Genomic DNA, 15254 nt, shown 5'->3' with positions numbered 1-15254 from the left:
TCGCTGGCACCCTTCTTATTGAGAGGACAGCTCCGTCACCTCTTTTACGACGCTGCTTTTTTTCCCTTGCGTTTTTCTCTTCTTCCCACGTTCTCTCTCTTCACTGCCTTCGTCCCCGCTCTATTTCACTTCAGCCTTTCACTCTTGCTTCCTTCCAATGAGGACGGAGCTGCGGGAGAAAGGGCGCTATAGAGGATCGCTGTGGAGAGCTGCTGCTGTGCTTTGACATCTGAGCTCTGTGGAAAACGATCTCAATACAATTCTGAAAAACGCGACTCTCCGAACGCCAGCCGAACAAGTCTCCTCAGCCGAAGCGCTGTGTCTCTTTTCAGCTGGCGATAAACCTTTCCTCGATCCTTTGCAGACTTGTTAAACTGTTCATGATCAGAATAGAAAACGCTCACGCTAATACACAAGCACCCGTGTCTCGCCAAAGCTGACAAATAAACAGACGGACAAGCCGCAATGCACGTGTGAACAGGGGAATGAGCGAGCGAGCGGGGATAGGGCGCCTCCTGCGCTTAAAAGCTTACAGCACCTGGTATTCCCAGGCGGTCTCCCATCCAAGTACTAACCAGGCCCATCCCTGTTTAGCTTCCGAGATCAGACGAGATCAGGCGTGCTCAAGGGGGTGTGGCCATAAGCGAGAATAAGGCTCGCTGGCACCCTTCTTATTGAGAGGACAGCTCCGTCACCTCTTTTACGACGCTGCTTTTTTTCCCTTGCGTTTTTCTCTTCTTCCCACGTTCTCTCTCTTCACTGCCTTCGTCCCCGCTCTATTTCACTTCAGCCTTTCACTCTTGCTTCCTTCCAATGAGGACGGAGCTGCAGGAGAAAGGGCGCCATAGAGGATCGCTGTGGAGAGCTGCTGCTGTGCTTTGACATCTGAGCTCTGTGGAAAACGATCTCAATTCAATTCTGAAAAACGCGACTCTCCGAACGCCAGCCGAACAAGTCTCCACAGCCGAAGCGCTGTGTCTCTTTTCAGCTGTCGATAAACCTTTCCTCGATCCTTTGCGGACTTGTAAAACTGTTCATGATCAGAATAAAAAACGCTCACGCTAATACACAAGCACCCGTGTCTCGCCAAAGCTGACAAATAAACAGACGGACAAGCCGCACTGCACGTGTGAAAAGGGGAATGAGCGAGCGAGCGGGGATAGGGCGCCTCCTGCGCTTAAAAGCTTACAGCACCTGGTATTCCCAGGCAGTCTCCCATCCACGTACTAACCAGGTCCATCCCTGTTTAGCTTCCAAGATCAGACGAGATCAGGCGTGCTCAAGACCGGGGTAAAGTTAGCTCGAAGTTCGAAAACGATTTTGGCACGCCTGTAGCGCTTTCACGAAACCTCTTAGAATTGCGAGAATGCTTGTTTTGTGTATAAAATACATTGTGGATGCTTTCTCAGCCTTTACTTTTTCGTTTTTATGACATTTTTTTGACCAAGCACGAATATTCTTTTGTCCATATCTTCGCAATGGAAGCACAGAACGCCGTCAAACCAAATGCATTTTAAAGACCACGACTTGTGGATATTTCCACACTCTTTACATCAAACTATCAGTGAGCTAATTATCTTTTTTTAAACCTCCGGTTTTTCATCGATGCGTAATTACGCACGAACTGGAACCCGGGGGACCGCTGTGTGCACACGTTCACAACGCAAATACTGTTGAACAGAAATACTGTTCAAATCGCTTCGTGCGAAAAACCCGTATATGACCATAGGAAGCAGAACAGCGCAGTCTCCCATTACCCAGACTGTAAGCACGGGAATAAAGCTTTGTTTGACTTCTGAAACCCTTCCTTTACGCCCTGTTTTCATTCAGGTAAGGGTCAACTATATTGAAAATACTACTGACAGCAGGAAGATTAAAATATTCTTTACTCAGCATCTTATTAAAAACAGCTCCCATGATGTTCAAACCGATTTTTTACACAGAACACTGACAAAGCTTTGCATTCTGAATCTCTTTTTCTCATGCTTTTATTTAATATGGCACAATGCACTGGGATAGGGGTATTCTGTTCACAAACCAATAGCATTTAAACCACAGCACCCACAATGCTGCAAGTGTTTTGCACACTAAGCAGGTCCTCTGACTTTTCCCAGCTTTATTTTGGGTTGTGGAACCTTTCTTTATATTTTTTAGGATTTTCTGAAGATAACACTACAGGTGGGATGGGTGGGTTGTCTTCATGGCTCAATAGCATTTCAAATACAGCACCCACACTGCTGAAACCAAGTGTTTTACACACCAGACAGGCCCCCGAACCTCATACAACCTTACTGTGGCTGTGGCCCCTGTCTTTATTTTGTAATGAGTTTCTGAAGATAACACTACAGGTAATACACTGGGACAGGTGGGTCGTCTTCATGGCTCAATAGCATTTCAAATACAGCACCCACTCTGCTGAAACCAAGTGTTTTACACACCAGACAGGCCCCCAAACCTCATACAACCTTACTGTAGCTGTGGCCCCTTTCTTTAATTTTTTATGATTTTCTGAAGATTACACTACAGGTAATACACTGGGACTGGTGGGTCGTCTTCATGGCTCAATAGCATTTCAAATACAGCACCCACTCTGCTGAAACCAAGTGTTTTACACACCGGACAGGCCCCCAAACCTCATACAACCTTACTGTAGCTGTGGCCCCTTTCTTTAATTTTTTATGATTTTCTGAAGATTACACTACAGGTAATACACTGGGACGGGTGGGTCGTCTTCATGGCTCAATAGCATTTCAAATACAGCACCCACTCTGCTGAAACCAAGTGTTTTACACACCGGACAGGCCCCCAAACCTCATACAACCTTACTGTATCTGTGGCCCCTTTCTTTAATTTTTTATGATTTTCTGAAGATTACACTACAGGTAATACACTGGGACGGGTGGGTCGTCTTCATGGCTCAATAGCATTTCAAATACAGCACCCACTCTGCTGAAACCAAGTGTTTTACACACCAGACAGGCCCCCAAACCTCATACAACCTTACTGTAGCTGTGGCCCCTTTCTTTAATTTTTTATGATTTTCTGAAGATTACACTACAGGTAATACACTGGGACGGGTGGGTCGTCTTCATGGCTCAATAGCATTTCAAATACAGCACCCACTCTGCTGAAACCAAGTGTTTTACACACCAGACAGGCCCCCAAACCTCATACAACCTTACTGTAGCTGTGGCCCCTTTCTTTAATTTTTTATGATTTTCTGAAGATTACACTACAGGTAATACACTGGGACGGGTGGGTCGTCTTCATGGCTCAATAGCATTTCAAATACAGCACCCACTCTGCTGAAACCAAGTGTTTTACACACCGGACAGGCCCCCAAACCTCATACAACCTTACTGTATCTGTGGCCCCTTTCTTTAATTTTTTATGATTTTCTGAAGATTACACTACAGGTAATACACTGGGACGGGTGGGTCGTCTTCATGGCTCAATAGCATTTCAAATACAGCACCCACTCTGCTGAAACCAAGTGTTTTACACACCAGACAGGCCCCCAAACCTCATACAACCTTACTGTAGCTGTGGCCCCTTTCTTTAATTTTTTATGATTTTCTGAAGATTACACTACAGGTAATACACTGGGACGGGTGGGTCGTCTTCATGGCTCAATAGCATTTCAAATACAGCACCCACTCTGCTGAAACCAAGTGTTTTACACACCGGACAGGCCCCCAAACCTCATACAACCTTACTGTAGCTGTGGCCCCTTTCTTTAATTTTTTATGATTTTCTGAAGATTACACTACAGGTAATACACTGGGACGGGCGGGTCGTCTTCATGGCTCAATAGCATTTCAAATACAGCACCCACTCTGCTGAAACCAAGTGTTTTACACACCAGACAGGCCCCCAAACCTCATACAACCTTACTGTAGCTGTGGCCCCTTTCTTTAATTTTTTATGATTTTCTGAAGATTACACTACAGGTAATACACTGGGACGGGTGGGTCGTCTTCATGGCTCAATAGCATTTCAAATACAGCACCCACTCTGCTGAAACCAAGTGTTTTACACACCGGACAGGCCCCCAAACCTCATACAACCTTACTGTAGCTGTGGCCCCTTTCTTTAATTTTTTATGATTTTCTGAAGATTACACTACAGGTAATACACTGGGACGGGTGGGTCGTCTTCATGGCTCAATAGCATTTCAAATACAGCACCCACTCTGCTGAAACCAAGTGTTTTACACACCGGACAGGCCCCCAAACCTCATACAACCTTACTGTGGCTGTGGCCCCTGTCTTTATTTTGTAATGAGTTTCTGAAGATAACACTACAGGTAATACACTGGGACAGGTGGGTCGTCTTCATGGCTCAATAGCATTTCAAATACAGCACCCACTCTGCTGAAACTAAGTGTTTTACACACCAGACAGGCCCCCAAACCTCATACAACCTTACTGTGGCTGTGGCTCCTTTCTTTATTTTGTAATGAGTTTCTGAAGATAACACTACAGGTAATACACTGGGATAGGGGGGTGCTATTCATGAGTCAAAAGCTTCATCACAACATCTGAAAATTTTAGATTTTACATTCTTTTTATTTCCCATGTTTCATTTAGTTTTTTCCTAATTTCACATTTTAAATAAGCTATATCTGTAATCACAATGAAGGTGTGGTATGCAGTCTTGATGATGTGACTGTGTAACCATCAGGCACGAAGGAGAGAAAAACAAAAAACTCCAAAGGAGAAAAAAAATCTCTGGGGGTCCAAGGCCTGATGGTTGACCTCCCCTCCAGGTCCTGGTTGTGTATGACAAGTAGTTACTAGAAACAGTTCACATGCACAACCATGCAGATTGACACGGTGAATTCTATTTCATATATTATGTGAGACTAGATGTTAATGTTGAGTGTGTCCCATCCACTGGGTTGAGCAGTACAGGATCTTGAGTTTTGTAGGCTGGGTTCCTTGCTTCAGAAATCCAGGAGGATCCCTTGTCATGGGGGACGGAGCTCAATATCAACCAAAGGCACCGAAGAGAGAACAGTGGCAGGCATGGTGTGGAGAAAAAAAAAGGGTTAGACACAGAAAAAACAATTGCAACGTGGTTGTCTACTTACCCACTTGATATCTATGTTTCTGCACCTCCTAAAGAATTAGATCACTTGGGATAAAGAAGACTACAGAGACGATGTAGAAGACTACAGCATTGTTAAATATGCTTGTAGGTATGGGGCATCCTTAAAAAGGTCTGACATATATTTCCACAATTTAGGGGCTGTGTGCCTAAATGCTCTGCTACGTGCTTGCTATTGTTAACATAATCTGTTCATTGATCTAGACAGCATCCTACAACTACCTTAACCTTACTGTAAGAAAAGTATCACTTTGGTGTCTAGGCTGTTCTTTTTCATGAGTCTCCACTCCTGGAGATGTACATGGTACGATATTGAAAGCCAGTGGGGTTCGGACTTCGATGATGCAATTGTGTTTTATTGTTCCGGTTAGAATCCTTTTAGCACTGTGCCCTGTCTGAAGGTAGATAGAGTACTGTTTTGGAAACCTAATAAAAAGGAATCACCCTAGATACACTTCTATTTGATAGAAGCCATTTTTCTTTGATCTTTCTCACAACGGAGTGGAATTTCTTGATTAATCTATCTTACTAGGATGGATACAATTTTATCTGGAAATCTTTCACATAAATCATGTCATGGTGACATACTGTCGTTTTACATTTCTTTGCACTACTACAGTGATGTTAACAGTGTGTAGTGATCATATTTAAAAGGGACTGTGTTGTGTCATGATTAACTTTTTTACTGTTTTCATACAGACTTTGTTTGGTTTCTGGCAATAGATAACAAATGGTTTCTAGTGATTTTGTGTTCTAGTGTTTTTCATTACTGTTTGGCAAAGTGTACGAAAGTTTACTCTTACCCAAGATAAAATTTTTGGGGGGATATTGAAACTTGTACTTACGTGTCTTTTGGAGGTGAATTCTGCTGAGAACACGTTGACAGTCTTCTTGAGTTTCCAGCATGTCTTTTATGTAATGCTCGGGAGTAGGGGGTGGATGCTCACTCATCAACAGTGCCTGAAATATAAAACCGTAAGAAGGGTTACGAACTGCAAAGGATCCAAGGAGTATAAATGGGTCACAAATCAAGATCTAGGTATTTGCACAATTTGCCAGATCTCTCTTAATCAAACTCCTTTTTTCTTACTTTGTGTTTTTACAGCAAGACGTTATATTGTTTCTGTGCAAAATGACAAGCTCTTTTAGGTGTTCATGGTTGTGTCTTTGTTTCTATACTATTGGAAAGAAACCTAGTAAGTGATTTGATGCATCCATGTCTAATCATTAATCTGACACAGTAATTCTATCTTTGAGATGCCTGTGTCATGTAATAAATTGCACAGATTATCAGTAATCTTTTATGTGTGCCTTCTTTGGTGTGTTTTTTGAAAAGTTATCTCTAATTTATAGAACCATTAATGCCAGAAGACAAGCCTGCAATCCAAACTTCTTAACAATAACAAACAATTATAACGTCCACTGAAATATGTCATCCTACTGTATGTTTCTGCTGAATCTAAAACTACATGTCCTGCTTAAAAAACCCTTTCATAGTGATAGTTTGCATGCAGAGCATACTCACCAAACTGGGGTTGGCAAAATGTACATATCCATGTTACTTCATTCTTTGCGCTTTCATACTCTTCTTTTGAGATGCACAATTCATGGAACCAGTTTTCACAACTGTCACACTGAATCTACACGGACAGTAAACCTTATATCAGTTCAGCTATCACCTTTCACTGGCATGTTTTGTTATTATGTGCTTACATTACACATACAGATAGAGATGATGTTCACTTACCCAGTTTGTCTGCCGCACTGGTGTTTCTCCACACATCAGGCACATGTCCTGGAGAGGAGCTATAATAAACATGCCAAATAGACTGATTTTTCCAATGTTATCTACAGATCATTGTTGCATAATTGAAGACAGTTTGATAGAGACCTTTTCGTATGCACTTTCCTGATTAGGTGTTCTACTGCTTCTTAAACCGCACATTGTCATGTCTCAGAATACTCCTGTCAACACCTGTTACCCTTTTTTGCGTCAGCGTGTGTTGCTATGATTTTAAGGGGGCACATGATAACACAGCTATCATGTTTCAGTTTGCTTTGCTTCACTATGGGCAATTTAGACCCACACTTTTCCCAGACAATGGTTGTGTCAACCACGACGAAGGCCAAAGTGTCATTGAATTTTAACTGTGTGAAATGTGATTTAATTAACTTTTCATCACTGTGTTATATAGTACAAAAAGAATACCCAAATGAGTTCTGCATATAAATAAATTGAGAATCTTTTTCATCCAGACTTGTTACAGAGAGAGAACATGCTTCAGGAAAATAATATACACCAAGAAACGTAGGCAATGAGGATCAAATGGTACAATACCTGAAGCCTCAAGAATTCTGATTGACAGGTCTTCCCGCAACTTTCTCATTTCTTTGGCACTGCTGTTTATTTCGATATATGTTGGAATATCCGGGAAATTGTTAATGATGTCTGCGCCCATCTAACAGACAAAAGTTTGTTTCAATTATTTCCCTAAAAATCTCTCATACAATAGTTTTAAGTCCAAAATTTCGGCATGGAAAGGTTATGCTGACCTGCATCACAAAGACCCCACAGCTTGAGGCATCTGCTTGCCTGGTGTGACCAATCACGCTTGGGTGCCAGTTGATATTCAACCAGTCTTCTTTTCCTAGGACATTCCTTCGCATCTTAAAAAAGTCCCTGTGAATCAAAACAATAGGTTATTGATAAATGAGGAAATATTTGTCATGCTGAACTTGAACCTGAAATGTATGTGTGCCCCTGCAGAATTTCACCACGAAACTAATGCTTGATTTCTTACCTGAACCTTTTTGCCGCTGCAGTGGAGTCTCCCATCTCATCACTCCCCATAGGGTCGACCACAAAGACTTTCTGGGATGGAGCATACAGATACTGCAAGAAACAAAGGGCCCATCATCAGACATGAAGTTGCATTTAATGTGGGGCCAGACACACAGGCAGTTTCAGGAGTTTTATGTTGTTTAAACAAAGGTTTTTAATATTTGAATATTTTATATATATAATATTTATATTTATATATTATTTAACATTTAATATTTTGCAAACCTCGGTAAAGACAGTCAGGAAATGACCTAACAGTACTTTTTTTCCTGCATGACACTTTGACTTGTTTGGTTGTCTGTTCATTACACAGCAGTATTCACAATAATAATTTAGGAAAAGTGCACTGTCACCATTGCCTTGGACACTCACTATCAATGTCCACCTTTTTTAACAGGAGAGGAACACATACATTGTGACTTTGTAATTTTTTTAGATGCAACAAGGATAATCACTTGAACTGTAATGGTTCCAGGTGTAATTATAAACCTACGCTGTTTTGGATTACCTGCACCACACTTACCAACAATTTCCAGTGGACACCAGTGTTAAAAAAGCTAATAATGGCTTCATAGTTTTCAAAGTTGACCTGTAATGAAAAGAATGACAAGATTAGTACAACAGGCTGCCTCACAGGGATGGTGTGCTACCTTTGAATTTTCATTTCTGACTATAAAGGTAGTTTCTTTAGGCAGCACCATGGGCACAGTTGTGACCTGTTTTGATTGCTTGTAGCTCTCCTTGTTTCTCTATTGATAAAACAATCATCAGTTAGTGAAAAACCATGTTTGCCCCCTCACTAATGTAATCCATCAACATTTGTGTTTGATGTCCTTACCTTGGACAAACGTTGTCTAGCCATGCGCTCTCTATTCCCACTCATGATTACACCAGTTGTGTAGTGGTTCATTAGGAAAACCTTCTTCCCCAAGTCCATGGATTCTTTCGCTACTTGAAAGTAACACTCAATGGTCTTATGGAAAAAGCAAACACAATTGAAGAAGATGTGATTTCACGCACTCACACACATTTGATTACACAAAAGCTCAGAAACCTTAACAAATGCATGCAATCAAACACTTTCATCTTACCTCGCCTATGAGCCACTCATCTGGTTTCAGAGACACAAACTCCGAGTGTCTGAGAATATATGTGTCTGCACTGTGCATGGATGGCAAAACTGCAACCACTAATTCACTCGGATTGATGTTCCAAAGGGCGTGTACCTAAAAAAGATTTACCAAGCCAAAAGCATACACAAGAGATCACTGGACCTAACATAATGAAAATTGAGATTACACACCACAAGTATAACACAAGTATGTCAACAAGTATAACAAGTTAGAGAGAAACGACAAAGAACACCTACAGTAGTAGAAGATGACATTCATAAGCTCTGAAAAAGAAGTGAATGTCCACACAGAGAAATATTTGAAATACAAATCCTACCTTCTTTTTGAAATCTGTTTTCTCTTTTATAAGTTTTGAGATGGGGCGTGCATCACAGTGTGGTGTGATCACTTCAGCCATGCCCACGGCAGCTTGCTTGGGTGACACTTTCCTTTCTTCTTTGTGCTGCCATTCTTTATATTCTGTGGTTCCTGCTTTCCCCTGCTGTACTTGCAGGCCGTTGCTGTCATCTGGCGATTTTTCATTTGTTTCAATATTTCTATTGCTAACTTTTTTTTCCTGTGTTCTCATTTTTTTGGGGATTGGAATTTTCTGTGGTGCGCTGTAGAATTTATTTTTTGTTTCTTTGCCTACACCTGGTGCTCTCTTTGCCCATTGTTCCTGTGCATGTTCATGACGTGTCTTAGTGGTGATCAATGGAGCCGTCAAAACCTTTTTGGGGAGAGCATTTTGGATTATATGTTCTCTGTACCGGCCTTGGAGGGATTGTCTCATTATCGTAATAAACTCTGCTGGCCTCAGTTTCCTCCTGTGCTGAAGTATTGAATGCTTGACAATGCCAAACCAGGTCTCAACATGACAATTAGTGGCTCTTGTTTGTGCTACCTCTGACATTGATATGTCTTTTTTGCTGTCTGAAGCATATCTTGCCAGGTCACCCAACAAAATTCCACTCCACAGTGGAAATAGTGCCATGTATCTTTGCAACAGAAATCTTATTATGTCTTCACAGAAATAGGGGTTCACATTGTGTTGTGTCCCATAGTCATCATGTTCTTGAGCTGATATGCTGTCTTCATAAATACCTTTGAACTCCACAGCGAAAGGAGAGCGGCCCAGGCTGCCTCTCATTTTTGGGTACAGTACCTCATCTGTGTCTTTGACTTCTGCTTCCTTTTCCATCTGGTCTGGTGTGGTTGTTTGAGAAATGTAAGCGTTAAGGAGGCAGACACTAGATTGGACTTCATTTGTGAACCTCCTGCTTGAGAGTACAATACACATGTGTTTGAAAACATTTCTGGCGACACTCAAAGTTGTGCTGTTTTGCAGGATGGCAAAGGAAAATGTTGCAAAGTCTCGCAGTCCTTTGTTGTTTTTTTACTAATTGCTTGAGAGACAGCCTTTATGACATGGGCAGAGCAAAGGTGCAGAACAGTGAACATCTGAAGTTCTGTGTACTTAAGTTTGCCTTGGCAGACTTTCATTGCACGATTTAAGTATGCATGGATGGTGTCCCCATTGAAGGCAAAAAGAACACTGTGAATCAGGGCCCAGCTGTAGTCAGTTTCTACATGCTGCACTCTCTTGGTAGTACATGTTGAGATGTCAAACATGAATTTCCGTAGCCAACGTTCTATACTGACAATGGTGTGGTCAGTTGTCAACATTTCAGACACTGGTAATGGAGGCTTTCTTTTTCCACCTCCAGGTAACGTAAGACTGTAGTACAAAATTCTTTTGTTCTCCGATGGAATTTTTCTGACTACCCCTCCTGTTGCATCCAGGTAAAGGCTGACTTTCTCCTTCATCTTTAGATGGGCAATAAGAATTTGCATACTCTGTTCTGTGTAAAGATAGGCAGCAAATGTGTCTAACTGCAAAATCTGTATATATCCTGGGAAATGGACAATGTCGAAGTCGCATGCTTTCATATATTTTTGTGCCATATGTAATTCAAACACTGGATCATAGTGAATGCGTTTACTGTTCCTGAACTCTGATGAAATGACTTTCAGGACATTCTGTGTTAGTGGTTTAGATAAATTGCCTGCTGCAATTTCAGCAAGCGGTGTTCTGCTCAGGTTCCTGTAGTACACATTGCTGATTCCTTTTGTGAGGGCACGGGCAATCTTTCGACGATAAGGCTGACGTGCTTGTCGAAATTTTGTTTCCCTTTTACTGTGCTGTATTTGCCCTGCTCGTACAACATCAATTGTGATGTCATCATTGCCCATTGGTTTGTGTCTTGTTGTCATAATGTATTTTACATTGCAGGACCTGAAGGTACAGACTGCTTTTATCATCAGAAAGTTTTTTTTTTTTCTGCTGTTCTCTTTCCTGATGTATTGGTATTTGAAGGCTATTGGGCAACAAGGATTTATCTTCCTGAACTCGTTATATAAGATCTGGGTCCATGGTCGTCTTAGTTTAGATGTACCTTTTAGAGGTGCTATTTTTCTCCATTGTTCAGCCTTTAAACATACTTGGAAAGTTTTAGGCACAGACATAATCTTTCTTAATCCCCTTTTATCCTGAGGTGATGTCCCAGATGAGCTTGCCCCCTGGGAATATTCACTGTGCTCTTCAGGCTTTTTTTCTGATTCTACACAGATTTTTTCTCCCTCTAACATGTCACCACTGTCTGTGCTGCCGTGTGCTGCCCATGCATCTTCTGTATCTCCTGATGAACTTCTGAGCTCTGTGTTGCCTTCCAAACTATGTCCCTCACTTTGACTTGAAATATTGACTATAGATTGTGTACTGTCATCTGGTTTGGAATCCCTACCAATACTCTCCTCTTTCTGCGCCCTAAGCACTTTGGTTCTTAGTTGTTTTCTATCTTCATGCCAAATCACTGATAACCATTTCTTGTTGCTGGGGCATTCCTCTCCAAGGAGTCTGTTTGACAGTGTTGACCACATACTGTCATTCCACCTAATTTTTTTTTCGAGTTTAGAAAACTTCAGAAATTCGTTGATCACATTCCCTACTCCACCAGCCCTTGACCACAGGTCTGGCCTTCTACTCCTCTGTCCTCCTTTAACATGTGACATTGCCAGCAATCTGAAAAATAGAGAACATATCTGAATGGACTGGAAACATAATTGAAATTCAATGCCCAATGGATGTTAATAGTGTAGGAGCGCAACAGATGTACAAGTCCATTAAATGGTTTTAGTTCTGTGTTTAATTTTACGGGCCCTATATTTTGATATCGCATCAATCACAAAACAGCATTCTGTCACTGTCACAACCACCAGCTAGCGGAGAATAACTCACAAAAGAACTAACCACTACCAGCAGCGGGTTAATTATAACAAGCACCGCCGCACGTGTTAATCCATCAGCACACACTCTACTGTGCGGCAAGCAGCACAATTTTAACCATCCAAACCCTCGGTATTGAGTCTTCTCTTTGAGAGCTCTACCTCGCGTTTACTCTAAATCTCGCTTACTGGTTACTGATCTCCCTTTTGCCTCTCGACCTTGGGCCTTGCCTTCTGTTTCGGATTGTTTGCTTCTCTCTGTACTTCCTGGATTTTGATCTACCTTTCGCCGATCGACTATGATCTTGCCTGACGTTTCGGATTGTTCTCTTGTCTCAATAACTACTTGCTCCTGCGTCTGCACAGGATCTGCATACCTTTTCACTGAGGATTCCTGGCAGCCACCACATAAAAAAAAACTAGAAAAGAAGTATGTGTTTCTTTTAAAAAAATGTTTTTAAAGAAGTCAACATATCTGGGTTGTGTTTGCAAGATTTTTAAAAATTGCAAAGTTTTTGTGGGTATGATTGTAAAAAATCAAATCATAACTGAAGAAGGCTCCATGGTCAAAACATTGTGTTTTCTTTCTTCTCTTTTCAGCATGGAATAAATCTGATTACTGTATTGACCATATACATTTTCTTGCATTAGGACTTCATATTCTGCATACCTCAGCTTGCTCTCCATGAGACACACAGACAGGGAGAAAAGCTGGGAGTCAGAGCACAGGGTCTGCCATTGTACAGCACCCCTGGAGCAGCTGGGATTAAAGGCCTTACTCAGGGGCTCAACAGAGTAGGATTCCTCTGTCAACCATGGGATGTGAACCAGCAACCTTCCAGCCACCGGTGCAGATCCTGAGCCACAGAGCCACTCCTCCGCCTATTGTGCCAATTCTTTAAAATTTGTCCAAAAAGATGCAATTTTGAAAAAAAAAAACTGTTGTAAATAACATCAGTGGCTATTGAAAAGTACATAGAAAAAAAGAGACAAGTTAATAAACTTGGAATGACTACTTACAGCTCTGGAAAGATCGAAGATAGTGTTTCAGGTTGTTGTCCTTTAATTGATCCTCAACCAAAACAGAAATCCTCAACAGTCGAACAAGTCCATGTGATGAAAACCCTTATGCTCTTTAAATGGTTTTTAATGGATTGTGCATCTGTACTAAATTTTTTTCCACTCATAAGCTTTCGGATGAGAGATTCTGACCACTGTATAAGATCAGAAGCAACAGAAAAAACAGGCCTCTTTTCTGCTTATTTAACACACTCCTAATGCAAACAACACATTATGAATACAATGGAAAGGTTGCACCCAATGGGATCAAGCAGCTTAAAACATATGTTCTGGGGACAGGAAAGTTGTTATAGAGATAAATGGTATTCATGAAACAAATTATGTAGCAAAAAACTTTGCCAAAAGTCACAACCCATTTAACATATGTCTGACAGGTTAAATGAGTTTGATATCTCTTAGGTTTGAAATGCACTCCAGCGGCTGTATGATGCAAGCTCAAGAGTCAAAAGAACAGTAGTGAACTACAGTTCTTACAATTATAACAAGCAGCCGTGTGCTCTTGTGAATGATCTACATCATACACCCTTACAGACTTGGAAGTTTGCACAGTTTGTAGTCTTTCTAATTCAAAATTGGTTAAGTGTGAAATAGACGGAATGGTTTAAATAACCAGACAAAACAAATAGTAACAAACATTCCTTACCTTGGTCTTACATGGCACAGTTTGTTTATTTCAGGCTTTACTTTTTACTTTTAAATCCCTTCTAAACGAAACATGTCCCATAACTCCCTATGTACAGGGTGAGGCCTATTTATAATTTAACTTAATCTTTAAGTTGTTAATTCCTTACAGGAGCAAGCAGCTTGGAGCATGCGTTCTCAGCACTCCACGTGCCACATAGAGAAAGGAAAACTTTTTAATGGTGTTCATGTACATTACAGCTACATGAGTTAAGCTTTTGAAGGCTGATTTGTAGAGAGGTAAAAACAAATTAAACTGGTTCATGACAGTTCAAGAGAAAATTTTTATATTAAACTCTCTCTCAGATATCAGAGTATGCCAGTTTGACTGCTGTAAAAGTATTAAAAAAATAACAATACCTCTTGGTTATATTATATTGCGAAACCCAAGTGTAACTAATATTTAACAAGTAATAGTTTAATTCCATGCTGAAAAGAGAAGAAAGAAAACAAAGTTTCGGCCATGGAGCCTTCTTCAACTGTAACCCTTGAAGAAGGCTCCACAGCCAAAATGTTGTGTTTTCTTTCTTCTCTTTTCAGCATGGAATTAAACTATTACTTGATCCTTTGCAGCCTACACCTGCTGACACAGCTAGCCATCTGAACTAATATTCAACAGGTTCCACTCACATAGAGATTCAAAAATGCTTTATTATCATGACTGTTAAATCACAAAGTTGCCAAGGCCAATACAACATCCAAAAACATCCACAAAGAAAATACAACATAAGCAGATATTCTGCTACAGATTATTGTCTATGTGGCATTCTAGTTTGTGTTATGTTTGTGTACTCCTGTGGTTTTATAAGTGATTTTTCTAGTTTTTTTCTGTGCTGTGGTAGATTTAGAAGTGTGTTATTTTTGTTGTGCTATACTTCCTCCTCTGTATGCAATTGCATTTGACCTCAAGTACAGGCAGCAAAGCTATTATCAAACTTTGGTTTTGATCTTAACATCATCAGAGGGGTTACTGATTTCTGAACAGACTTAGAGTGTGAAAGTCAACAATGTATTATCCAACAACAGGTATTGTTTTACTGGTTCCCCCAAGGATGCATATTGCCCCCGTTACTCTTTGTCCTGTAAGCAAACACCCTCAAGAGCTCTCACCACTCCAGACACTTAATACAATTTGCAGACGACTC

General features: G+C 40.9%; 1 protein-coding gene and 1 non-coding gene across 2 annotated transcripts; both read right to left on the bottom strand.

Moving 5' to 3' along the window:
- Window positions 1-526: 526 nt before the first annotated feature.
- On the bottom strand, window positions 527-645 carry LOC148668856 (5S ribosomal RNA). The gene has a single exon (XR_015938268.1). It is a non-coding gene; the product is annotated as a 5S ribosomal RNA (ribosomal RNA).
- Window positions 646-4571: 3926 nt separating this feature from the next.
- On the bottom strand, window positions 4572-10121 carry LOC148668855 (uncharacterized). Its single transcript, XM_088632455.1, has 10 exons — window positions 9401-10121; window positions 9043-9177; window positions 8790-8924; window positions 8475-8540; window positions 7911-8002; window positions 7663-7789; window positions 7448-7568; window positions 6857-6915; window positions 6635-6749; window positions 4572-6069 (listed from the first exon to the last, which is right to left on the bottom strand). Exons 1-10 carry the CDS (start codon window positions 10055-10057, stop codon window positions 6053-6055), a joined length of 1524 nt encoding a protein of 507 aa, XP_088488581.1. The 5' UTR covers window positions 10058-10121; the 3' UTR covers window positions 4572-6052.
- Window positions 10122-15254: the final 5133 nt, after the last annotated feature.

The sequence above is a fragment of the Lepisosteus platostomus genome, chromosome 5, assembly GCF_059453375.1.
Source record: "Lepisosteus platostomus isolate fLepPlt1 chromosome 5, fLepPlt1.hap1, whole genome shotgun sequence".
NCBI classification, from domain to species: domain Eukaryota; kingdom Metazoa; phylum Chordata; class Actinopteri; order Semionotiformes; family Lepisosteidae; genus Lepisosteus; species Lepisosteus platostomus.
The sequence above is the reverse complement of the archived record's forward strand: the minus strand, read 5'-3'. Positions and strand labels throughout refer to the sequence as shown.

Bases quoted from the DNA above. Each gene is read 5' to 3' on its own strand.
- LOC148668855 (XM_088632455.1), bottom strand. From the start codon at position 10,057: ATGGCACTATTTCCACTGTGGAGTGGAATTTTGTTGGGTGACCTGGCA. The intron at 9,178-9,400 runs GTAGGATTTGTA...AATCTTTTTTAG, and splicing joins AAACAGATTTCAAAAAGAAG to GTACACGCCCTTTGGAACAT. The intron at 8,541-8,789 runs GTAAGGACATCA...TTTTCATTACAG, and splicing joins CTAGACAACGTTTGTCCAAG to GTCAACTTTGAAAACTATGA.